At 35.9% G+C, this 27,125-nt stretch overlaps 1 protein-coding gene across 1 annotated transcript in view; it reads left to right on the plus strand.

Moving 5' to 3' along the window:
• adamts3.S (ADAM metallopeptidase with thrombospondin type 1 motif 3 S homeolog) overlaps positions 1-27,125 on the plus strand; it is a 112,617-nt gene that overhangs the window by 52,955 nt on the left and 32,537 nt on the right. Inside the window, exons 5-10 of the mRNA XM_018243456.2 lie at positions 14,533-14,732; positions 16,807-16,890; positions 18,837-18,993; positions 21,091-21,196; positions 25,414-25,557; positions 26,497-26,629. Of these exons, the coding sequence (XP_018098945.1) occupies positions 14,533-14,732; positions 16,807-16,890; positions 18,837-18,993; positions 21,091-21,196; positions 25,414-25,557; positions 26,497-26,629 (824 nt within the window). The remainder of the gene's footprint in view (positions 1-14,532; positions 14,733-16,806; positions 16,891-18,836; positions 18,994-21,090; positions 21,197-25,413; positions 25,558-26,496; positions 26,630-27,125) is intronic.

The following is a 27,125-nucleotide window of genomic DNA, read 5'->3' on the forward strand; positions in this document are numbered from 1 at the left end:
TCGAAAACCCGAATCCTTTGTGAAAGATTCGGCCGAATACCGAACCAAATCCGAACCCTAATTTGCATATGCAAATTAGGGGTGGGAAGGGGAACATTTTTTAACTTCCTCGTGTTGTGATGAAAAGTCACGCGATTTCCCTCCCCACCCCTAATTTGCATATGCAAATTAGGATTCGGTTCGGCCGGGCAGAAGGATTCGGACGAATCCGAATCCTGCTGAAAAAGGCTGAATTCCAACCTGAATCCTGGATTCGGCGCATCCCTAGTTTTGATCTCTTGATTTGATTTGAACAATATATGGACAAAACAAAACAGGACACTATCTGGCTTTTCATTTGGGAGCAGGGTCTTTCTGGGGTGTTTGTTTCATCTATTTCGGGAGCAGGGTTGTGGCCAATGCAGGGACAATGCAGGGACAGTATAAATAATGTTATGTTTACCTTATGCATTTTAAAACTGTTTTATTTATTTTTATGAGTACTTTGGCAGGTTGCTATTGGTTATTACTTCTTCTTTGCTGTTTTTGTAGTGAGTTCAGACATTTACAGTACTTCCTTTTAACACAAGATGACCAAAGCTGACAGTTTGTAGTTGTGTTATGGGTTAAGCAAATAGTAACCTTTGTTAATAAAAGGGACAATGGTGACAATCAATTATAGGGCAATTGCACAAAGAACCATAAAGATCAGTAATAATGACTGCAACTTCAGTTGTCAATCCCATCTGTTTTAATGCCCTTAGCTGCTAGCATGAATGGATTTACCTTTACCTGCACAGTAAATCCAAAATAGAGGGACAAGTGAACAAGAAAATGGCTTGTTAGGTTAAAGAATTTCTTTCCAAAGTCCTTACAGTTCTCCTTTGACCCGGCCCGTACAGAACTCGATCCCCTCAAGTTTATACTTTATTAAGTCAGCACTAAAAAAAGCTCAGGATATTGAGCACGTACCAAATCAGGCAATATGTATGGGGATAAAAAGGAAAAAGAGAAAAAAAAAACAACAATATATAGTGTAGTATTTCTCTTAGTGTTGCAGTTTCACAACATCATTCACTCTCATATTCCATCCTTTATTAGCCCAGAGTGTGTTTAAATTAAAATTCACAGTCCTTATCAGGGCTGTATTTAGATCCAATTCCGCCCTAGGACCTAAACACACCCTACGTTGTGCAAACTGACGTAACGCGTCATGTATGCTGATGTCACTCAACGTATTCAGCGGAAGTGACGTCAGTGCGCTGTGCACGTGACGTCACTTCCGCATTCTTCCTTGGCCCCACTACCCCTCACCCTCTCAGCTCCGTCAATGGATTTCACCGAGAGGGTTTTAAAAAAATAAAACAAAAATGAAAAATTGGCCCCCCTGATCCTTATAGGCACCACCTGTATAGTTAGTACTGATCGGTACTCACAAAGATTCCTATTAAGGGCTCTTACACATGAGCGTTCTGACCTGCGCTCCCCTGCGTTCCGTTTTTTGGCGTTCAGCCGCAGGGGAGCGCAGGAATAGACGCAAGTCATTATTTGAAATGGGGCTGTACTCACTAAGGCGCGTGTAGGCGCCGAACGCAGGTTCAGACGCAACATACTGCATTTTACCTGCGTTCGGCGCCTACACGAGCCTGAGTGAGTACAGCCCCATTTCAAATAATGACATGCGTCTATTCCTGTGCTCCCCTGCGGCTGAACGCCAAAAAACGGAACGCAGGGGAGCGCAGGTCAGAACGCTCATGTGTAAGAGCCCTTAATCTGCACACATCAATTTTTTGGTGTAATTTTTCCTGTCGCTGTTTGCCTTTGAGACGCAATCGGTTAATGATTAGGTTGTGAATAGAAGGATTGCACCTTAGTAGTGAGCACACACAACTAATAAATAGTGCCTGTTTCGATAATTTTTTTTTTTTAAAAAAAATGAATTCATCCTTTTAAATTTCAAATTGAATTAAAGAACACAAAATATAATTTTTTCTCCTTTTTTTTAGCGCTGACCCAGTAATTTTTTAGACTTTATGAAGAACATGGCTTGGTCAGGGTATGGTATGGACTAATAAATATCAAGTGATAAAGGGTATTGAACCCGAAACATGTTGTGTTTACCACTGCCTGGAATAAAAAGTTGTTTGCAGTAATACTGCTGGAGTTCCTCTTCCTTCTCCTATACTTGGATCTTTTGCAGCAGTTGCAGCACAGAGCAACTATTAAGGGATTGGACGCATACCATTTGGAAAAGCTGTGCTAACCACCATCCCCCTCTATTTGGTGCAGTTCAATAAATATTAACTTGCACTCTTCCATATCACAAGTCATCTAGGGTTGGGCAGCCTGAATGGGGCAGCCTAAATTTTAGTTTTCCCAAAGCAACAGACTGCTTTATCTATAACTACCATTACACTGCCAGTCTTTTATAGAATTCTACAGCAGGCATTGTTTGAAAATAATGTAACTGCTATCTTGTTATCAGTGAATGATGTGAAATATATCTCCTTTTGACTAGATATACTATAGGCCCAGTTAAATTAAATCTGTGCATTTTGTTAATGCTGTATGTTTCTTGTGGTACACCTGTTTCATGCAAAGCAAATAAAGCCATTTTTACATGCAGACCTCCTCACACTTAAAGGACAAAACTTCACATGGGGACTTGGCAGAATGGTTTTGGTTACAACAGACCTAACAGAAAAAGGGCTTATTGTACTTTGTTGGCTAGCAGAACTTGGGAGCTAGAGAGAATATGTTAAGTTAGAATGGAGAACATACTAACCTAATATATTACTGAATTAAAAATGATTAACAGTCAATAATCATGCAGTAGAGTGGTTCAGAAGTGATCAAGACTCCAGTCATTAACCACTTTATTGTAACAATACCCTCCTCTGTTGCACTTTTTTCTTTATGAGGACATAACTGATGAAGAAGGTAACCTGTGCTGTTAGGAACAAGTAAACCTGGGTCAAACCTTGTAGTTCTACTTTAACTTTTACTTTATACAGAAACCCCCAGATCCCAGGCATTCTGGATAACAGCATATTATATTATCTGGACACACTCACAGGCTCTTATAGAATAATGTATGCTATACCGAGGAGGCTGTATACGATCTGACCATTCAGCTGAGGGCTCACAGGGTGCATGGTCCATCTGCTACAAAAATTAGGGAGAGGGAAGATGCACTCCTGTCCTCTCCTGTGTGTAGCTCCATTGATAGACACATCGTCAGCCTGAGTGCAGCTACACAGAGTGATCAACTTGACATTTAACCGAAAATAAATGCTGTACAGGTGTTTGAGTGACGAATTGTAAAACCACTTACTGGCTTCCTTATATGAGTACCGCAACCCACTTTAACCTTGCCGTGAGCTTTGCTGTTATGCACAGTGAATTCTATTTCATAAGGTGAATGTAACAAAACATTTATGCTACAGGAGTTCTTTGTTTTAGTAACCATTGATAAATCTGCCAGAATCTAAAAGCCAATGTTTTACTAGAGGCTATTATTTTTTATTTTGTATGGCATCCTGGCACTTCATTGAGATCATTATGGAATCCCATCCACTTTTTGGGTTGTTGTCGCTGCAGGTGCAGCTAAAGGCCATATGCATAGAAAATACCTTATTTAAACTTAAGAATCCTACAGGGTTGGAACTGAACAATTAAGGCCTATTACAGTATGTTCTTATTCATATGTCCAAGTTAATGATTAACTCTGTGTGGTACACTGGAATGGAATGATCCATTGTAGAAACAAGAGCAGTTTATGAGTCATCCCACCCTTGGGAACGCATTAAATGTACCTTTTGTTTTGGTACCACATTTCACTTAAAGTATTTCCCACACTATTATGTGCATTAGGTTGTCTTTTGGGAATTTTGGGAGTAGCTGACCCGCTTTATACATCTTACTCCACATACTTTGAAGGCATCTTTCCTTTTAATTAACGCTGTTAGCTTATTTTAGCTTTCATAGCTACTGAAGCTTTCAGGGAACTTGATTACAACCTAATACTTTAGTTCTTTAGTTTCAGGAGCTCCAGTGATGTTTGTTTAGCAAAACTGGTTCTGTGACTGAGTTTCAACTGACTTCTAGGACATTAAAACTCAGATTTCTATTTTACCCCTCTGAAACCTGAAAACAGATGTGAACTGAAGTTATTTCTTGAATGATAAAACCTTTTTTTTTCTTAATCAAATCCATTATTTGTACTGTTTCAGCAATGGTGCCAAGGGTATATCATGAATATTGTAAAATAATGAAATTCACAAGAAGTAAACTTTCTGCATATATGACGAAGATTCCTGTGCGGAATCGAAACGTTGGTCCACCAAAATAAACCTATATAAATTGAATTGACTGTCTAAGCTTGATTGTATTTGGAGTGCCGTCATCGAAGGAAAGATTTGCATATTTAACAGACTGGCACCCAGCCTTTGGATCCTTTTTGGTTGTGCGTTCCTGTCCATTTGGTATATACACCGGGGGGGGCTGAAAATCATAAATCCACAGTTGTGCCAAAGACAAAGGCATGTGTATATATATGTATATATATATATATATATATATATATATATATATATATATATATATATATATATATATATATATATATATATATATATATATATATATATATACACATGCCTTTGTCTTTGGCACAACTGTGGATTTATGATTTTCAGCCCCCCCCCGGTGAGGAGCTTACAGTGCCCCCGCCATTTATATTAGTCAATAGCAATGATTATATTAAATATGCAGTTTTTATTTTTGAAGTAAGAATAACATATATGGAAGAGAAAATTAGATGATGGAAAAACTAATTAAACAATGGTTGAGTAATTTGATCATTTGTATTAATTAAGTTCTGAAGAAACATGAATATATACATGATCATTGGAATTAGCCTATTGCCTTTTGGGACTCCATGCTAATAGTAGGCCTGTTATCTAGATAACTAGGGCCCAATTTATCATATCCATGTGCAGTTCTATTTGACAAAATAGATCGCTGCCAGAGGGAAAAGGGAGGGGTCAGAAGGGAAAGGAGAAAAATGGAACAGCTAAAACAAAGAAAACGTAAGAGAACACAGAAAAACATAGACAAGCATAAAATAGGGTAGCTGAAGAAAAAATTTAAAAGGACAATAGCATGGGGCAAGGGAAGAAGGAATCAGCAAAAAAGAAGAGTGAAAGCATAAAATTAAAGCTGTGAAAGCATGCTGAAAGCAGATAAGGCAATAAATTGGGCAAAGTATTCATGGAGTATTGGAACCAAGTACAACCAAGCAAAAAATCATAACAGGTGAGTAGGAGGTAAAAAGGGGGAGAAGTGGGTATGAGAAAATAGAAGGAAAGGAGATACTATGACTTGAGAGAACTAAAGAAAAGAGCAGAGGGCTAGAATGGGAGGGCATGAGACAAAGTGTGCATAAAGTGAAGTGAATAGGCACAGATGCAATTCCATGTATAATACCTAGGGATGGGTGAATTTTTTCGCCTTGTTTCGCAGCGGAAATGACACCCATAGACTTATATGGTGTTGTGCGTCAAAAAAAAAAGACGCGCATCAGGATGACACAGAGGCAATTCTATGTGCAATACCACCAGAATTCATAGCAGGGTGGCGCAGAGGCAATTCCACGTATAATACCCCACAGAATTCATAGCAGGATGCCACAAAGGCAGTTCCATGTATAATACCCCCAAAAGTCATAGCAGGATGGCACAGAGGCAATTCCATTTATAATACCCCCCCAGAATTCATAGCAGGATAGCACAGAGGCAATTCCACTTATAATAATCCCCCAAATTCATAGCAGAATGACACAGAGTCACAAATGATACCAACTGAACAGTTATTTTATACAACAGCCTCAGCACATTTTCACAAATAATGGCAGAAAACAAGGAAAGATCTAAGGCTAGAGTTCTTACTGTTATTCTCCTTCTTTGGGAGGAGGAGAGAATCTGAAAAGTAGACAGACATACATTTCTGCATGAAAATTCTTCCTGCACCTCATCAACAGGACCCCTTCTGTGGGCGGGAAGATTAAATTACCAAATCAGTGAAATTATATGCAGCTGTTTAGCTATTCTTCCTAAAGGCACCTGATGACCCTGCAATGCGGGGGTGGACCCGGGGGCCCTTCAGAACTCGCATTGCAGGGTCTGCAGGGGCCTTAGTTACACCACTGGGTCTTTAGGTAGTCTGTAACTTAGGTATTATCTGTCAAAGGTTTGCTCCTGGTATATATTCTGGATGTTTTTATTCCAACTACTCCAAATTACTCTCACACTTCAAAAAAATTATAAAATTGTGTGTTTTGTTTGAATATTATGTGGAGATTGTATTGTGCACTAGGGCAGGAACTGATGTGAATGATAACCAGCCCATGCAAAGTGCTGCATACAGTTGTTAAAAAATCATCTTGGCTATTGTCAAAAGCTGCATTAATCTATTATTTATTCTTTGGAGACTTAAAGGGTTATTTAATTGCACCAGTTGTTTAGCCATTTACTGCTTCTGTTAAAGGTAGGTTATTTATGCTGTTTACCATTAATAGAAATAATGCAAATTATGTTAGTTTGTGTATTAATATAGTAATATAACAATGTACAGGCATTGTGAACCAAATAGTACCTGAGGCAGAGAAAAATAAAGTGGTTTAATCAGGGTCACAAGGCACTGTCATGGAAACTTAACTTAGGTTCCATTAAATAATTGTTTTACAGAAGTATTCACACACACACAAGAAATGTGTGTGCTCTTCGAGCAAGAATTCTTCCACACAGGCATAAGGCTATTAGCTACTGTCTTTATTATTTACTGAACTCATAAACACCCTATGCACTTTTACCCTCTCTTGTGGAAATCCCTGTTTAAAAACCCTTAATGAATTTTAAAGCCTGCAGGAATGATAAACAATGGTACACCATTTCAGCATGCTTTTAGTATGTATAAAAATAGATCTACATTATAGACCTTGCAGATTAATAATAGTGCCTTGTGGGTTCTTTAGTTAATCTGAAATGTGCATCAAATGATTTGTAAAAATAATAGTTACATAACTTAATATGTCGTAACAGAACAGCAGTCCAGTTATCTGACTAAGCTTTCTAGAAAGTATATTTTATTTGGACATTCTTGCATTATGACTGCTTTTATGCACAGTAAAACCATATTTTTTGTCATAAGGTCTGATATAATTACTTGCAGGGAATGTATTGTCCAGAACTTTTCTGATGTAATGTATACCACATTACTCCCATTTCCTTATACTACAGTATAGTGTTGTAATGGCTAAACACTTCCATATAAAGGAATATTTCTGGCACTGAAATAACAGCATACGTTCTCCATTATTTAATAAAAGGTACAGCATTTGCCTATCTTTACATATTTCTTCCTTAGAGAAGAACTCCATATAAAAATGGTGTTTAGCCATACAGTTGAACTGAAGTTGGTACACCCTGAGCAGTGTTGCTTCACACAGCTGCTTCATGACAATAATGTGTGTGTATTAAGAGACCAAAGTGATTTTAATTATTTTCCCCCTCTTGCTTCAAGGTCAGTAAGTTTCTCTATAAGTGATCTCATAACCACAAAATGTTCTCTTTAATGTGTAAAAAATGACATTTTGAAACTGTAGTTACAGTGTGTTGCCTTTGCTTATCATTTATGTTTGAACTACTTATTAGAAAACCACAAAAGCTGCCATATTCAGACATTCTCATATGGCTTCTTTCTCGGCACAAAATATCTGACGTTGGTTCCGGCAGTTAAAAATATTTCATAAAGATTTAAGATTTCAAGAATTACATATACGAATTGCTTTTTAATAAGACTGATGATACACTGTTTGCCAATTTGCTTCTATTACCTGAATATATATCCAAGCCCTTAAAATATATCCAGCACACTGCATACTGTATATTTTGTACACGAGAGCCACTAGAAAAAACAAACTTGCACTGTAGATATAATGGTTCTATTCAGAACTTCCAATGAACTAAACACCTGTAAATGTTCAGTCATGTATAAGCCAAGAATTTAAAGAGCATCCTTGATTCGATTCTCCGAATGCCATCTGGAATCGCTTTCCCATCAAACATGAAAAATGTGTTATTGCTAAGCTTTGCATTCAATGCGTAATAATTAGTGTGTAAAGTGGTACTTCTAGTGTACAACATCACTTTGTAAGTTAACATAACTACAGAAAACATATACTTATCCATAACAATATGTGTTTAACCTGTTAAATACCAAATCCAATTTTTGTATTTTTTTCATATGCATGTATAACTTCTAAAATGATTCAGCACAGGCTGTATAATAAGATGGCATGTCTGAAATGGAAATGCTGTTCACTATAAGTATCTTTATATCTTTAAAAAAAGTGGAGAAGATGGGGGGATCTTTGAAAAGCAATCTTCATTGTTTGTCTTGGTCAAAAGCAACCAATGAGATGTTTACTTTCATTGTTGAAGGTTTCCTAGATCTGTTGTTTGGATGGGATGGAGCCAACGTTTCGGCTCCACACAGGAGCCTTCGTCAGGGAACTGACGAAGGCTCCTGTGTGGAGCCGAAACGTTGGATTTCAATAAAACCTCCACTATTTGATTATTCAAGCATCGTGTACTTTCCTTGGAGTGCTGTCAACTATTGCATTTTTGTATTTTTGACTTACGGACTAGCACCCAGGTTTTCTCACTATTATGGGAGTGCGTTCCATTCTGCTTGCTATATATATATATATATATATATATATATATATATCAATAAAGACCAGCATCACTAGGGGTTTCTTTCAGAAACAACGTGTTATATTGTATGCATAACCTGGTTAAGCATACAATAATACGTTTTTTTCTGTTGCTATATTAACTTATAATAAAGGGATCATCAGCAGGCCCAAAAGGGTTACTGCTTGGTATGGAAGAATCAAGGAAAATCCCTATCTGCTAGTGAACAGGCCCCATAATAGAAATGTTAATACGCACAAGGCTTATTATCTATGAAAAATGCAGAAAACATAATAATAGTAAAAGCAGTAAAACAAAGATTATCAGGCCAAGTAGATCATACTTTATTATTTTTGCATTTTTATACCTGAAATGGGGCCAGTATTAGCAATATTTTCTAAAAGTATAACTGAAAACAGAATTGTAGTAATGAGACCCAGACATCATAAATTACACAAGTAATGTGCATTATTCATTGCCAGAGAATTGTGGAATGAAGTATTGAAATTGTTTGAAATTGCATTGAAACCCATGTATAATAGCCAAAGTTCAGTTCCTGACCCTGCAAGTGCTTTTGAGCCTAAAACTGAGACTGAAGGGCATTATTATAATAACTTAAGTATTGCACCTACAAATTCTGCTAATTGACTGCCTTTTCCAGAACAGATGGGAGGTATACCCACAGAAACCAAGCAGATATAAATATCCCTGTGTGCGTATTGGGAAAACTGGCCCATTTACTGTACTGTCATTTACATAATCGTTTTCTGGTAAAATTGACGGTTGGTGCTGAGAACTTTTGTACACTTGCATACAATTTGTGACTCCGGTACACACATCAGATTGTGGAGATGTGTGTGCATACACATATTAGTGCACAGCAGGCTGCAAGAAATGAGGTAAAACATTGGTCTTCAAATTACATCTTCTAGGCTTCTTACACTTTCCAGCTTTATTTTCTTGCAGTATAGTTTCTATACTAAACATACCAGTTCCCACCAAAAGAGTCTGAATTGTACTCATTTTAAGTTTTTTAGCACCAGGGGTAACCACAAATAGTTGTGACGACTATGCTATTCATAACAGCAGGTTTATTACATGATGACAGCATATTTCCATCGCATGTTTCTTTACTCGACCTGCTAGATCAACCACTGAGAACCAATTTTAGAACAAGACCTAGCATATGAATTTATCACCTACATGCTAACACAGTGTTCTCACTTTTAAGTTAAAATGTTGAGGTAGGACTGTAACATTGTGGCATGTCTGGTGTTTTACCCACAGTAACCATATTGCTGTTTTAAAAAAACTTTTTTTTATGTGGAAAACCAATAGCTAATGTTTTTTTTTTCAAAGAATTTCAAAGAACATTCCTGCTGAAATACAGTAGCTTTTACTGTAAGTTATGTGTATACCATTCACATGCAAATACACACACACACACACTTCTCTAAATGTGCAGTTACAACTGCGGATAATTTGTTCATTATTTAAGCATTTATTTCTTTATTTATCAAATGAAGTTGGGAATTGATCTCAGATTCACAGATTTCTACGCTTTCTCACCGGTTTGCATTAGATGAAGGGATTTATGAAACAGCATCCACATTGTGTAGCATGTATCATTATTATTTTATTTTTACTGCATATTCATATTCTGCCATCACTATTTACAGTTAGGTCCATAAATATTTGGACAGAGACAACTTTTTTTTTTCTAATTTTGGTCCTGTACATTACCACAATGAATTTTAAATGAAACAACTCAGATGCAGTTGAACTGCAGACTTTCAGCTTTAATTCAGTGGGTTGAACAAAAAGATTGCATAAAAATGTAAGGAACTAAAGCCTTTTTTTAACACAATCACTTCATTTTAGGGGCTCAAAAGTAATTGGACAAATTCAAAAACTGGAAAAAAAAATGTTCATTTCTAATACTTGGTTGAAAACCCTTTGCTGGATTTGACAGCCTGAAGTCTTGAACTCATGGACATCACCAGATTCTAAATTTCTTCCTTTTTAATGCTGTGCCAGGCTTTTACTGCAGTGGCTTTCAGTTGCTGTTTGTTTGTGGGCCTTTCTGTCCGAAGTTTAGTCTTCAACAAGTGAAATGCATGCCCAGTTGGGTTCAGATCAGGCGACTGACTTGGCCATTAAAGAATATTCCACTTATTTGCTTTAATAAACTCCTGTACAAAGGGGGGTTGTGGAAGCACTCCTAATGCTTAGTAAAAATGTATTAAAGTATAAGGGAAGTGCTACTGACTTGCCCAAATTGATCAGTGCACATTCCCTGGGCCCCTGTCCAAGAAATTCAGTATATATGCTAATGCATGTGTTCACAAAGACAGGGGGTTTTAGTTACAAAGTTATTATCATAAAGTTGATAAGCCACCATACCACTTCAAGGTAAACCCCACACGGTGGTCCCTAACTTGTTTACCTCTGGTCATAGTATAAAGGATCTTGTGCCTCTCTGCATAGTAGCATTAATTGAAGTAAATGTCTGCTGAACCTTGGTTTCAGTCTGAAGGCTAGATCCTCCCCCGTTGCTCACTTGCAGCTTTTAAGAGAGAGTGGTTGCCCAAACCAACACCCATTTTTTTTTAAAAAAAATGTAATATAAAAATAGTGAAGGCAAAGTAAAATTATATATGTATAAATATATATATATATATATATATATATATATATATATATATATATATATATATATACCGTATATACTCGAGTATAAGCCGATCCGAGTATAAGCCGAGGTACCTAATTTTACCTACGAAAACTGGGAAAACTTATTGACTCTAGTATAAGCCTAGACACAACTACAGCCCTGTCTCCCAGCAGCGCACCTTCCGCCAAAGAGACTCCCCCAGCGATCGACCGGACTTCTTTGCAAAGTTGATGGTGACAGAGAATTGTGCAGAGAGTGCTGTGTGTCATAAAACCATCACTGATCTTTCGTATAACCAACAGATGGCGCTGTGTGATATTGCCATCACTGTTAATCCTTTATTCAACCAACAGATGGCGCTGTGTGATATTGCAGTCACTGTTATTCTTTGATACAACCAACAGATGGCGCTGTGTGATATTGCAGTCACTGTTATTCTTTGATACAACCAACAGATGGCGCTGTGTGATATTGCAGTCACTGTTATTCTTTGATATAACCAACAGATGGCGCTGTGTGATATTGCAGTCACTGTTATTCTTTGATACAACCAACAGATGGCGCTGTGTGATATTGCAGTTACTGTTATTCTTTGATATAACCAACAGATGGCGCTGTGTGATATTGCAGTCACTGTTATTCTTTGATACAACCAACAGATGGCGCTGTGTGATATTGCAGTCACTGTTATTCTTTGATATAACCAACAGAGGGCGCACTGTTATTCTTTCATAAAACCAACAGAGGGCATTGTGGGATATTGCAGTCTCTCCCCAAGTGAACTGTTGGTATAGGAATGATTAAAAGTGACTGCAATCTCGGCTACTGCCCGCTGACCCGAGTATAAGCCGAGGTAGACTTTTTCAGCACATTTTGGATGCTGAAAAACTCGGCTTATACTCGAGTATATACGGTATATATATATATATATATGATGTGTTTGTGAACACATGCTCTAGCATATATACTGAATTACTTGGACAGGGGCCCAGGGAATGTGCACTTCTCTTACACTTTAATTCATTTTTACTAAGCATTGTCTCATTGTCAAATATTTATGGACCTAACTGTATTGTACTGGGAAGAACACAATGCCTTCAACCCTTGTGTAGGCAGAAGGTAGGCAGAAAATATAGACTATGGTAGATCAGTCCAGCACAAGGTACAGAGTAAATTAAAAAAGCTTAAAAAAGGAAAAAGTCTCCACTTGATACTGATACTCTCTGCAGTTCCTCTGCTGGGTCACAAATAATTCCACATCACACTGGGCTGTGCCAAAGGCTACAAAGAGAGGGAAAACAAATACCACTCCTGGTCCAATACATTGGATTTTATGAAGAAAATTGAAGACATCAGTGTTCCAGTACACAAATAGTAAACTGTGAAGAAATAAAATAGCAAAAGTGCATATATGCATAAATGAACCTTATGGGGCACATTTACTAAGGGTCGAATATCGAGAGTTAATAAACCCTTGAATTTGACTCTCGAAGTGAAATCCTTCGAATTTGAATATCAAATTTGAAGGATTTTAGCGCAAATCCTATGATCGAACGATCAAATAAAAGTAAAAATAAAATAAAAGAACGATAAAATCCTTAGAACGATTTTAATCGATCGAAGAATTTTTCTTCGATCAAAAAAAGCTTAGAAAAGTGATGGGGAAGGTCCCCATAGGCTAACATTGTACCTCGGTAGGTTTAAACTGCCAAAGTATGTAGTCGAAGATTTTTTTAAAGAGACAGTACTTCGACTATCGAATGGCCGAATAGGCGTAGTAGCCTATTCGATGGTCGAAGTACCCAAAAAAAAACTTTGAAATTCAAAGTTTTTTTCATTCAAATCCTTCACTCGAGCTTATTAAATGTGCCCCTATATGTTCCAACAAACAAATAGTTAAAAGATAGTGTTTCTTTTCTAAACCACCAGATCAGTTAGTATAATACTCCCAATGGAAACTGCATGCAAGGAAATCCAGGTGGAGTCTCCTGATTTTTGTTTGTGCATCAGAAATGCTTACTTACAGACCTCTAGCAACGGGCAAGCAAATGAGGCCAATCCTAACAGCAGGTGTCAAAACTACTCTTCTATAAAAAGTATTGAACAGCAAGGGCAGTGTCCATAGTATAATTTGTTTTTATTTATATTTAGGGGATTATTAATTAAAGGTTAGATTTTTTCTGGTTGGAGTTTTAAAGGGGAAAACACAATTCTTTTGGAGGAAAAATAAAAACGAAACTATAACATTTTCATGATTTATTAAACCCTGATACTGCTAAGTCCAAATAAAAAAGTACTTCATCTCAAACCTGCCAAGGTCTGGAAGATATCTTGATCTGCACTGCCAAATAATTTGTGGTTTTTGGGCATTAAATCAGAAAAAAATTGTACGATTTAGATTTTATCGAGTTTTTCCCACACCAAAATTTTTTGAGAGGATTTATTGAAAAATACAGTAAAAATGTGCACAGAAATCTGGTCAAAGTGGTTGTAAATACATGTCAATCAGGAACCTTTTAGAAGATGGTGGGTACACTCAGACGCACTCGGATTTCCGGAGTTCATCTACGCCCTTTTGGGGCCCTGGGCTTTTTGCTGCAGAACCACAGAGGTAACAACAAGTCCAAAATGAGGTACCGCCAAGGATAAGGCATAAACGTAGTCGAAGGTCAGGCAAAGGGATCCAGACAGGTGGCAGGAATCGAAGTCAAAGTCAGGCAGGAGTCAAAAAACAGGAATTTAAACAGAATATAAACGCTTTGGCAGAATCAGAAAAACTGAAGCCAACTTGGGCACTGTCAAAATGGAGGACTGGGCATTTGGCACCAAAAAAAAAAATTCATATTCAGCGCCAAATCATGACGTCACAACACTCTGCGTCATGACGCTCTGCATCAAGCGCGAGCATCACTTAGCCCCTGTACCCGGAAGAAAGGGACGAGAAAAATCTCCGTTGCGTTTTACAGTGGTTTTAAAAAAATAGTGAGAAATTTTCGGATTTATATATCAAAAGTTTGGAAGCAAGGGCCCTGTTAAACTCCTTTTAATTCATTATTAATACTTGTCTTCACATCTTGAATGTATATGGCATAAAGCTAAACAGTATCTCATTTTTCTTTTTAGAGGCAGACTTTGCTGGGCTTGATAATGTGGACAGCATATATAGTAATATTGAAAAGCAAGTAAATGAAACTTTTAGACGACGTAGACATGCTGGTGAAAATGATTACAACATTGAAGTACTTCTGGGAGTGGATGATTCGGTTGTCAGGTTTCATGGAAAAGAGCATGTTCAAAACTACCTGCTTACCTTGATGAACATTGTGAGTTATTTGGTTTAAAATATTGTTTTAAATTAATGTGGCATATGCCGATGCTTAGTTAAACTGCTGTTTTTTTGCAGTTTGATCTTTACCCTCAGGAATTGTAATTAAATTAAACTATAATTAAAATTAAAAGAACAAGAAATGTATAAAAATGTGAGATTAGAACTCACCACAGAAAAATGTATTCCTTTGGGATTTTCAGAAGAGTTCACCATTTGATACATTTTTCTGTGATGAGCTTTAAAGGGGTGGTACCTTTTCCAATGACTTTCTATTTTCTATGTGTGACAGTTTTTCTAATATTAAAGTGTAAAGTGTAATTTTTCACCTTCTGAAGCAGCTCTGGGAGAGGGGGTCGCCGACCCTGTAAACTGTTCTAAATGTATCCTTTTAATTGATGCATTTCTTATCCTTGTCCCTGCTGAGCAGAATCTCTTGAGTTTTATTATAGTCAGCTGTTAGAATTGATACAATAATTGCTAATACTCCAGAGATGCTTCTCAGAAATGTATCAACTAAATTTTGCAAAATTGTAACAGTGTAAAGTCTGCACCTGAATTACTGAGCTGCCAGACTCAAACACCAGAGACAGGAATATTCAACTTTAAACTTAGATTTTGGAAAAACAGTAAAAAATAAATAATGGAAAGCAATTGAAAAAAGTCTTTATTTCTCGGGAACAATTTAAAAATAGCTGAATTGTAAAAAGTGATTGGAAGGTGAACAACCCCTTTAATCTGTTCCTTAGTTTTTGGTTGTTATACCCAGTTGTAAGATAGGACTCCTTAACTTTTATTTTTCCGAAATACCTAACATACATACATACATACAACAACACACGAAAATGCAGCTCATCCCTTTCTATTGGGTACAGGAGGTGCTGCTTGATATACATACTACACAACTTAACCCCAGCACTCATATATGTTGTGCTGACATGGAGTTGTACAGGGAAAACACTGTTTGGTTGATCATGAGCTTTTCTTTCTTTTTACACTATTTATTAATATAAGGACATGCATCATACCCCTAAAAAAGTGTGTGCCTGGTTAAAGGTATAGTATGATCTATTATACACACTGACATTTTCTATTAAATTTAACACCATTATATTAAAATAATATTGTGAAAGGTCACTAAAATATGTTTTGCGCCAACATTTTTAATTTTTTCTTGTACTTCCAATAGATTTCTATGTTTTAAGATTGTTAGTAAATAAGCCCCAATCTTTTTTTTTTGTCATGAGTTATGTAAACGTTGGCCACTATTCTGACTAGTCTGAAAAGTCACTTTGTTCCAACATTATCCAAGTAGAAACTCATGTACTCATGAAACTTTGTCTTTTATAGAGCTCTCTCTTCAAGTTAAGCATTTTGATCCCTCTCTAATGGCCAGAGTAAACATGCTGCAGCGTTTCCATTACATTGTAATAGTTTGTTTCCAAATACGATTTTAATGTCCTTACTTGCTTGTACATTTAAGTAATGATTGGATTCAACCTTCCAAGTATAATTGCTCAAGTGAAATCTTCTTTGCAGAGATTTGAAAGTATTATGATTTACATGATTATATATTGTACAGGTATTAGATCCATTATCCATAAACTAGTTATTCAAAAATCTCTGAATTACAGGAAGGCTGTCTCCCATAGACTGACTCCATTTCATCCAAATAATCCAAATTTTTAAAAATGATTTCCTTTTTCTCTTTAATAATAAAACAGTACCTTATACTTGATCCAACCTAAGATATAATTAATCCTTATTGGAAGCAAAACCAGCCTATTGGGTTTATTTAACATTTACATGAGTATTCTGGATAACAGGTCCCATACCTGTACAATGAAATAAATGAATATCAAATGAACATGCAGTTAAAGTCCCATATAATGTCTGCGCTAAAATTGTCTGTGAGTGTAGATATGCTGTTTCCCATTCAAAAATAGCCTCTTCAATTACACACACATACACACATTTATATATATTATACACCTATGTATAATATTTTATGTTGTATATTATACATTTTTATATATGCAGTATCAGATTACATTTTCTTTTCTTTTGCTCAGGTAAATGAAATTTACCATGATGATTCAATTGGGGTCCACATCAATATAGTTTTGGTCCGTATGATAATGTTGGGTTATGCAAAGGTAAGAAATTCCTTTTTTATTTGAAGAGCTGAGAAATTTAAAGGGATATTGTCATGGGAAAACATGTTTTTTTTCAAAATGCATCAGTTCATAGAGCTGCTCCAGCAGAATTCTGAAATCCATTTTTCAAAAGAGCAAACAGATTTTGATCTAATTTTGAAATCTGGCATAGGGCTAGACATATTGTCAGTTTCCCAGCTGCCCCCAGTCATGTGACTTGTGCTTCAGTCCCTCTTTACTGCTGTACTGCAAGTTGGAGTGATATCACCCCCCCCCCTGTTGCCGGTAGATCTAAGAACAGCACTTTAAAAAGTAAAAGCCAAGTCCCACTGAGACTGATTCAGTTACATTAAGTAGGAGAAATAACAGCCTGCCAGAAAGTAGTTCCATCCTAAAGTGCAGGCACAAGTCACATGACTGGGGCAGCTGGGAAACTGACAATATGTCTAGCCCCATGTCAGATTTCAAAATTGAATATAAAAAAAAATCTGTTTGCTCTTTTGAGAAATGGATTACAGTGCAGAATTCTGCTGGAGCAGCACTATTAACAGATTTTTTTTCCCATGACAGTATCCCTTTAAAATGGCCAATAAAACAGTAAACTGAATTTGCACACAGCTTGTAGAATACCATTATGTAGTTCGAGTAATAGGTTCATAGCCTATGCTGTTTGAATACTTGTGTTTTGTAAAGCAGGCGTAGTAATGTATAAGAAAATGGACTTTTATTTGTTAAGGCAGCTACATCATTCAGTGAATACTGACTGCATGCACAGAACCTTGCAAGTTTCAGTTATGACAGGTTGTAATTAGAGATGTACATGTGACTAACAAATTACAATGGCCTCATTAATAAGGTTTAGGTCATACAACTTCCGAGTTATACTTATTAAGGAGGCAATATTCCCAATGAGGCCTTGGGATAGTATACTCAAACAAAATAAACACATACCAATTCAAGTTAATAGGTTAGCAATGACAAGGAAGGAAGCAATTTATTTATAGATAACCTAATTTTTTGTGTTTTTTTTGTTGTTACTGTAAAGGTGGGTAATTGTGTATGTAGATAATAAAAATGAGCAGTGTGGCACTAGGACCCAGTTCTGATTGCAATTAAGCACAAAGCTGAATGTAATAGTCGGAAACTTAGAATATTTGTTTGTGTTAATGTGTTAGTTTGTGTAAAGGGATTTAAACTCTGGGGTGTATTGTCCAGCTATATGGCACTGCAAATAAATCATTTGCTGTAGCTGTACTGGGAAAGTATTAAAAATGCAGATGGAGGTCTTACTGATCCATTTGTAAAGAAGTCCCAGTGGCTGACAAAATAGCTGCATAGGTGGGTGCACATGGACAAGCTGATAAGGTCTTGTTTGGAGATGCACATGGATGCCCAAATTACACAGATCTGATTTATTTTTTAACATCATTATTGATTGAATGATTCTACTGAATTTATCTCAATATTTTCTGCCACAAACTCAGATGAAATCCGCTTTGGGTTTTTACGCTTATTTATGATTACATTTTCCCGAAAATTTGCATACAGGAAAAAATCTGATTTTCATGATTTTTCAGATTTTTTCATCCAATTTTCACGAATTTCACCATTTTTTCGGAATTTTCACCCGAAAACTTCAGGGTATTGCACGGAACCCAGCGCACATCAAAAAATCATTGGGACTTCTCCCATTGACTTATATGCAACCTTGACAGTTCTAAGATGCGGATTTTCAGATTCTGACTTTTTCATCCTCAGGGTTTAATAAATTCCGAAAAAGTCCAATTTTATAAAAAAAAAAAACATTGAATTCTTCGTGATTTTTGCATTCGCAGTTTAGTAAATAACCCCCTAAATGTGAAGTAATAGAAGCGTAAAACACAAAAGCATTGTATTGTATCTCATTTATAATATTATGTCTTACTGTCCACCTTACTTTTTTCAAGTCTATTAGCTTGATTGAAAGGGGCAGCCCATCAAGGAGTTTAGATAATGTGTGCCGCTGGGCAAACCAACAACAGAAGGCAGATCCCAACCATTCTGAACATCATGATCACGCCATTTTTCTGACCAGACAAGATTTTGGCCCAGCTGGAATGCAAGGTAGTGTATCAAAATTAGTGTGCAATAGGTAGCAGCAACAGTGTAGCAGACAGGCAGGCAGAACAACCAGCTAAAAAGCTGAAGAGTTATTGTAACAGGTTAAACAAACAGCATCTCTGTACTATCCCCACTAATAAACTCTTTTACATACATATACCTGAAACATGCCTTTCAACGTAATTCAGTTTCAAATTTACATAAGTACTACTTTTTCCACAGAATTTGCATGTCATTTTTTAACCTCCACTAGAGAAAAGCTCTTATTTTAATTGTAAGCCATCACCATTACTACTACACACCTATTAGACTGCACAAGGTGTTTCCAGACAAGTCCATGTGATGTCCCCAATTTGGATTTTGGGCTTGTCCCAGGGTTGAAAAAATCTACATGAAAGTGGTAAATAGTTTGAGTGACCATCTTGCCTTGCCTCAAGTCAACTTTCTTGAAATGTGCCTACTGGGTCTCATTTATGAGGTCCCTCGTTTTCTTACTGGTTGGATTAAGTCAACTATATACTTTAAATTAACTTTTAGTATTAATAGCAACTTTGCAGTTGGTCTTCATTATTTATTGTTTTTAGCTTCTGAATTTTTTGTCATCTTTTGCCTTATCCCAGCTTTCAAATGACACTGACCCCAGAAGCCAAAATAAACTATTTCAGTTTAAGGCATCAATGTTATTTTTATCCTATCATCTATCGATCTATCTATCTATCTATCTATCTATCTATCTATCTATCTATCTATCTATCTATCTATCTATCATCTATTATCTATCTATCTATCTATCTATCTATCTATCTATCTATCTATCTATCTATCTATCCATCTAACTATCATCTATCTATCTATTATCTATCATCTATCTATCCATCTATCATCTATCTATTCAATGTATCTATCTAATCCTATTTTTCCTCTGCTATTCATATTTCAGTGTCTCATTAAAACCACTGCCTGGTTGCTAGGGTCTTATTTACCATAGCAACCAGGTAGTGGTTTGAATTAGAAACTGCAATGTAGCTGCTGAAATAGCAAACTGGAGAGCTGATGAACACAAAACTAAATAACTGAAAAACCTCAAAAAATAAAAAATGAAGACCAATATCAGGTTGTCACAGAATATCAATGCCTACGTCATATTAAAAGTTAAGACAGTAGCTGTTTAATTGCTGTCAATATGTTATCTCTGCACCTTTACCATTCCGAATATTTGTATAGCTTTACAGTTACCCTCATGATTTTATGACAATGATATGGTGTAACTTGTGACATTATTATTCCCTATCTGTTTAAAAAAAAAATTGCTACAGGGATCTGTACACATTATTCTTATTTGGGTGGCCTCCTTAGAGAAAAAAAGGATATTAAGAATTACATATTCAAAAAATAAATATATATATTGAATGGGCATATTTTCAGCCTTGTGCATATATACAGGTCTTGGAACTCAAAGGTGACTTTTAGAGGCCCATTTATAAAAGGTCAAATTTTAAATTCATGTGAATCTTTTTAATTCAAATATACTCACAATTCGACTGGGAGGTTATTTAATAAAAATCTGAATGTCTACTATTCTATTGAATGGTTCCGACTCAAAAATTCTAATTATATTCATTCATATTCAATTCATACGAATTGAGTTTTTCTCCAGAAAAAAACCCTTAAATGTCAGGAAGGCTATTAACATCTCCAAATGGCTCAATGGACCTCTGTCATTGACTTGTACATGAATTCGGCAGGTTTTAGGTGGCGAATATTCGAATTAGGACTATTTACATCTTCAAGGTGTGCTAAATCTCACATTCAAATTTACATTCGAATAGGGGAATTAAAATTCGAATGTGTAAATTTTGAAATGTAATTATATTTAATGTACCAATTCATGAGCCATTTCAATGTCATTTTTTATATAAAAATAAAAAGTAAAGCTAATAAGCCTCACAATTAATGATAACCTTACATACAGAGAAACTCTGAAAGACAACAACGCTGCAGATTTAGACAACGGCAAGGTGGATTTAGCTGTTTTGTTGTGATTTGAGATTATTATTGTGTGTGGAAGTTCTTGTATTCATAAAAACCTCTTTGATACAGGATATGCCCCAGTGACAGGCATGTGTCATCCAATGAGAAGCTGTACTCTGAATCATGAAGATGGATTTTCATCTGCTTTTGTGGTTGCACATGAAACTGGCCATGTGTAAGTTTTGCTTGCTGCCATACACATTTGTAAAAACCATGATGGCTCTGCAGATTTTCAGGAATCCATTGTGTTCTACTGATTAAAAACAATTTGCATACATTTTTCTTTACAAAAAATGGGTTGTAGACTATTATTACATATGGCAGCATTTCCATCATAATTTATCATTGAGGGTCAGTTAAAAGGATAAGCATTTGCACATTATGAATCATGTGACACGAGAGAGAAAGGATCTCCATGAATGTATCCTCTGCAAAACGATTTCCAGTTTCATAGAAGATACAAGTAGGGCAATGTTATTTCTGGGCTGCTGCTAGGTATATGGAGTTCAACTTTTCACCTTCTAGAACAGGCTTGATTCTAAGGATGTTTTTGGAATGTTGCCCATTTTGGAATATGCAATGCATCCCCAGGTTCCCCTGCTGTTATTCTTATGGAGTGCAAGGAAGAAAAGCATTTCTTTTTATTATCTGGTATTTTGTTTTTGTTAGTGCCACCTTTATTTTTCATTGGGGAAATTAGCATAAGAGAATTTGGTTGACTATGCTGAAGGGTCCTTAGGTGGTAAACAATTATCCTTTTATTTTATTTATAGAAAACTTGATGGACCCTCACCCCAGGACTTAGGAGGTTAAGGTACCAACTTTGACTCCTAAAACCACTGGCACAAAGAGGTGAGGAGTCATAGTACAGGGGTAATGTTAATTATATCTTGATATATGGAAAACCCCATACTTTGCTACTTATTATATGGGAAGGGATGCATAGGGGGCACCATTTTTTTCTCCATCCACCTAGCAGAGGGGATATTTGTATGAACCCACCCCCTTGTCATAGAAAGGAAATCAGGGAATCCCATTTCTTCTTGGTAAAAGAGGGGTTAGGTGCACTGAAGTTCATTGCACAGGGCTGTGCATTGATCCCAAAGCATTACATCACCTCTACAGTGGTATAGGACTTAGTAAAATGCATTAATTCCCTACTATAAGGATTTCTTGGAAACCCCTGGATAACATTTAATTAGTCCCCATATTGCCAGGGGGTGTGGGATTTCCACTAACTTTCTTTTTGCTGTTCTATTATTTGGATTGCTGTCATTAAGGTATTTACATTTTGGAGCACTTTTATAATAAAGTTATTTATGAGGAGCCTTTATGCTTTTATATTAATTGCAATGACATTTTAATTTCATGACAAAATCAAGAATACATCTTTGTATTAAAATGAATTACGAAGTCACACAAAGGGGGGGGGGTATTTTTTTTTAAAAATTAATATTCAACCTAACTTCCAACCACGATTTGGCTTCATTTACTAAAATATTCCAAACAAAAATTCTACATGTACATGTCTTGAATTTTTGAAAACCAACGTCAAACAACCCGAAACCCTTTAAAGATCATGAAGGCAAAAAACATCTTCCAATTGTAAAAGGGTCATCTACCATTGACTTTTAGATGACTTCGAAAGGTTTTAGCTGGAGTATTTTCAGATTTTTAGCAGCATTGGAGCATAATTAATAATAAAAATAAGTAAAAATTCACGTTATTCCCCTTAAAAACTTGACCAGAAAAATTCAAGGCTTAATAAATAGGCATCAAAGAGTTTCAGTTGGGTTAATGGAGACTTTATTTAGCAAGTTAATTTACCAATTATAAGGCAATATAATAAAATACACACCGTTTCCCCAGATCTAGTAACGCATAGTGACCAGACATGTGACCAATAAATGCACCTTGGTTGCTATTTGTTACTATATCTGTAGCAAATATTGTCACTTATTATATTATCCCTAATCAAAACTCCAGTTTTTTGAGACAGGAACAGATCAAACTGAGCAGCTGGTTTTTGCTTGCATCTGCAAATATTTGTGAAAAAGAACCTAGAAACTAGCAGTTCATGTGAAGAAGTGCAGGCCAAAAAAGTCTTTACAAAATACAAAAGATATAAAATAAAGACAGCTACAAATTGGCTGTGGAGTATCAAACTACAACGTAAATGCTTTTTAGTGCATATTGCAATGACTTTTCTTTGTGCATTTTACATATGTTTTTGTGAATTGTACATTTTGTACTCCTAAGTGAGTGAGTTAAATTTGGCGGCATATACTGTATCTTGGAAATTTAGGCTAGCACATTGCATCTTGGCTCATAGCGTCATAAATCTGCCTGGCCAGATTATAAACATACTAGGGAAAGTATATTCATCAGTATATTGCACCACCTTTCACCCCCCCCTCCCCCACCATCCCATGCATGTCTTTTCAGAATCATTCAGTATGTTGCAACCTATATCATTATCATCTTGGTATTACAAGAAAGTAAGTTTACTGGAGAAAGATGACGGGGAACTGAATGGAGAACACTGAGAGTAAGATTGTGCAACACTATTATTTATAGCTGAAAAATCTATCCTCTAAACTGTATATATTTGGATAAGTTAACCCTTACTTCAATTTAAAAGATATTAGATGTCACTGAGGAGTTACATGGCCATGTTTTATACAGGTTGTTTAGCTCTGAGGTGATTGAAGTTTTTATCAATTTTATTTGGGGGTTATTATTCATTATAATCGACATTAATCATAATGCTTATTAGTGCATCTTTTCAGTATGACATCTTTGTTGTACATTGTCTGCAACCCCTGTATTTCTTTTTCCTCTCAACAGTTATTTTCCCTTTAATTTACCTTCTTCAGTTCCTTGTCTCATTTCTTTCACCTTACCTCAATCTGTCAACTTTGTTTTCCTCTTTAGTTCAGGTGTGGCCCTTCCATCTTTAGCCAGTCATAGCCATGTTGTTAGCGACATATGAGAGGGAGAGGGGAATTGAAGGAGTGCAAGAGTGGAGGACCAGGACCCCACACACAGGAATAAAGAGGCAGAGAGATGGAAACTTTTCAACCCACACCTGCCTTAACTCACCCATTCTTAGCCTGGGCCCAACCCAACCTGAGGTTGAGAAGGGAATTCATGGGCCCGCACATCATTAGTATACACAGATAAATGCATTCAAGAAGATATATTGGGGAAACAAGGCACAGATTTACTACTGCAAAAGTGCCTTTATTCACAACATTTGTCAAGCTACACAACCTTTTTGTTTTCTAAAAAAAATTTGTGTAGCTCAAAACATGTGAATAAAGACACTTCTGCAACAGTAAATCTGCGCTTTGTTGATATCTTTCACACAATCGGGGGAATGTAATTAAAATCGCTAAAGGAAAAACTATTCGCAATACGAAAAGTTATGCCTTTGCGCGAACAAATTTTGCTTTGTGCGAATTTAATATAGCTTTTGCGAGCCCGGAAACTGTTTAGCGACCACTTCCGACAGTGAAAGACCGTTTGCGAATCTTATAGTTTGCGCCAATGTGCAGTCAATGTAATAAAACTTCTTACTGAAAAAGTCGTTATGTTTGCTCCAAAAGATTACGACACCTTCAAGCACTTCTTATGAGTGTGCAATTAGAATTCGCAATGCGCAATTAAAATTCGCAATGCAATAACAGTTTAAGGAACAATATTACATTGCGAGATGTGGATTTTTAGTCTTATTGGTGCGAATTGTTTTGCTCTTTGCGACTTTTATTACATTCCCCTGAATATCTTTTATAACTGCTTTTATGTGAATGGAAACAAGTGGGAAAATATACTCTTAATTGTTGTTGTTCTGGTAAAAGGTGACAGCCATCTACCAATGTTTTGGATTTCTTTAAATCAGAATGCATAATTTTTAGGGATATAATTTACAGTTAGCTTAATGACAAAATAAACAAACTGCAGATTAAATGTGTATATAGTGTGTGTATCATAAAGTCAAGAATAACCTATTTATAATAAATGATTATAAACATTGTTTAATTGTTTGTTGATTGTTTGTAATCAGCACTTAATGATGTTGCACTGTATATAGTGAAACCTGTGCAGAAATAATATGCCACCTTCTACAAAGTATAACAATATTCAAAACCAGATTGCTTTATCCTGACTCCATCTTTGTAATTCGAATACTTATACAAAGGAGAAGAGGAAATAAAGAACTACTATGCATTTTGTGATGCAACTTCATATATATATATATATATATATATATATATATATATATATATATATATATATACACACGCACACATACATACCTATATGGTTTTATAGTGTCTGCAGAAAAAAAGACAAGTTCTTACCAAACGATTTTGAAATATATAATCCTAGGCTGGGAATGGAACATGATGGCCAAGGAAACAGATGCGGGGATGAAACAGCTATGGGCAGTGTTATGGCTCCCCTGGTGCAGGCAGCATTTCATCGATATCATTGGTCTCGGTGCAGTGGTCAAGAACTAAAAAGATACATACAGTAAGTAAATTTGTTCTCTAGGAAGCATTTAAGTATTTTATGGTTACTTAGCTCTAAATTTCAATTAAATAATTATGCTTTCTGTCACATAAAAATAGCATGTTTAGACTGAAATATAAACAGAAATGCTGTTTATTTAGCATTGTGTATTCAGTGCCAAACAAATATAAACTAAACAAAGAATTTAGTTTGATTTAGATCCCTAGATTCTTTGACTCTTACATTCCTAGTATAAGGATGTTGTTGACTGCAAGAAATAACTTTGTAGTTGAAGATGATTACAATATGCAAATTGAAAGTAGGACCTATGTATCACAACTCTAATAGTTCCTGTTTTTGTTTTTTCAAGTAAATGTCTCAGCATCTGTCTGTCAAACAGTAAATATTATACTATTTTTAAAGGGGTTGTTCACCTTTAAATTAACTTTTAGTATGACATAGACATTGATATTTGCATTTTCGTTGATTTTTGTTCAGCAGCTCTTTAGTTTGTAACTTCAAGAGCTTTGTGGTTGCTACTTTACCTTAGCAGCCAGGCAGAGGTTTCAATGAGCTACTGGAATATGGAGAGGGACTAAAATAAAAACAAATAAAAATGAACAATAATAATAAAACAATAAATTAACAGAGCAATGTTTTTTTTCTGTTGGCAGTCAGTGACTTCCATTTGAAAACTTGAAAGATGCATAAACTATTTACATAAAAGTAAATAATGAAGACCAACTGCAAAATTGCTAGACATAGGACATGATATACTGAAAATTAACTTAAACGTGAACTACCCTCTTTAATGTTTTTTGTGTGTGTTACTGTTTTTTTCTGTTGGGTTTTTGATCTGCATAGGATTCTTGTACAAATCAGTTAAAATGTTATGAATCAAATAAGAGCAACTTTTTTCCATTTCATTGTTTAATTCATGTGATTTATTTAATTCTTCAGTTCATATGATTGCCTTCTGGACGACCCTTTTGAACATGACTGGCCTAAACTCCCTGATCTTCCTGGAATTAACTATTCTATGGATGAACAATGCAGATTCGACTTTGGTGTTGGCTACAAAATGTGCACTGCAGTATGCTACATTTTAAATATTTTCTTTATTCTCGAACCATGTCTCTTTTTATGTCTTTTTTTTGCCTCATGTACCTTGTGTGCTGTGGACCGTTAAGTCAATTTAGTTGATCACAGTTATTAAAGGAAAACTATATGTAGGTCTCTATAAAAATATATTGCATAAAACAGTTCATATGTAAAACCTGGCTTCATGTAAATAAACCATTTTCATAATAATATCCTTTTTTTGTAGTATGTGCCATTGGGTAATCCTAAATAGATAATAGCGATTGTAAAAAATAAGGGCAGCCCCCTGGGATTGTATGATTCACGGTGCATACAAACCTACCAAACAAACTATACTGTACTTGTTAGGTCACATGAGCCAATAAACAGACAGAGACCTGTCTTTTGCTTCCACACTTTTTCCTGTTACAGTTATGGGGTTATGTAATTAAAGGCACTAAGTTTGCCCAGGGGCAGTAACCTATTGCAACCAATCAGCAGGTAGAATT

This window comes from Xenopus laevis, chromosome 1S, assembly GCF_017654675.1.
Source record: "Xenopus laevis strain J_2021 chromosome 1S, Xenopus_laevis_v10.1, whole genome shotgun sequence".
In the NCBI taxonomy this organism is placed as follows: Eukaryota; Metazoa; Chordata; class Amphibia; order Anura; family Pipidae; genus Xenopus; species Xenopus laevis.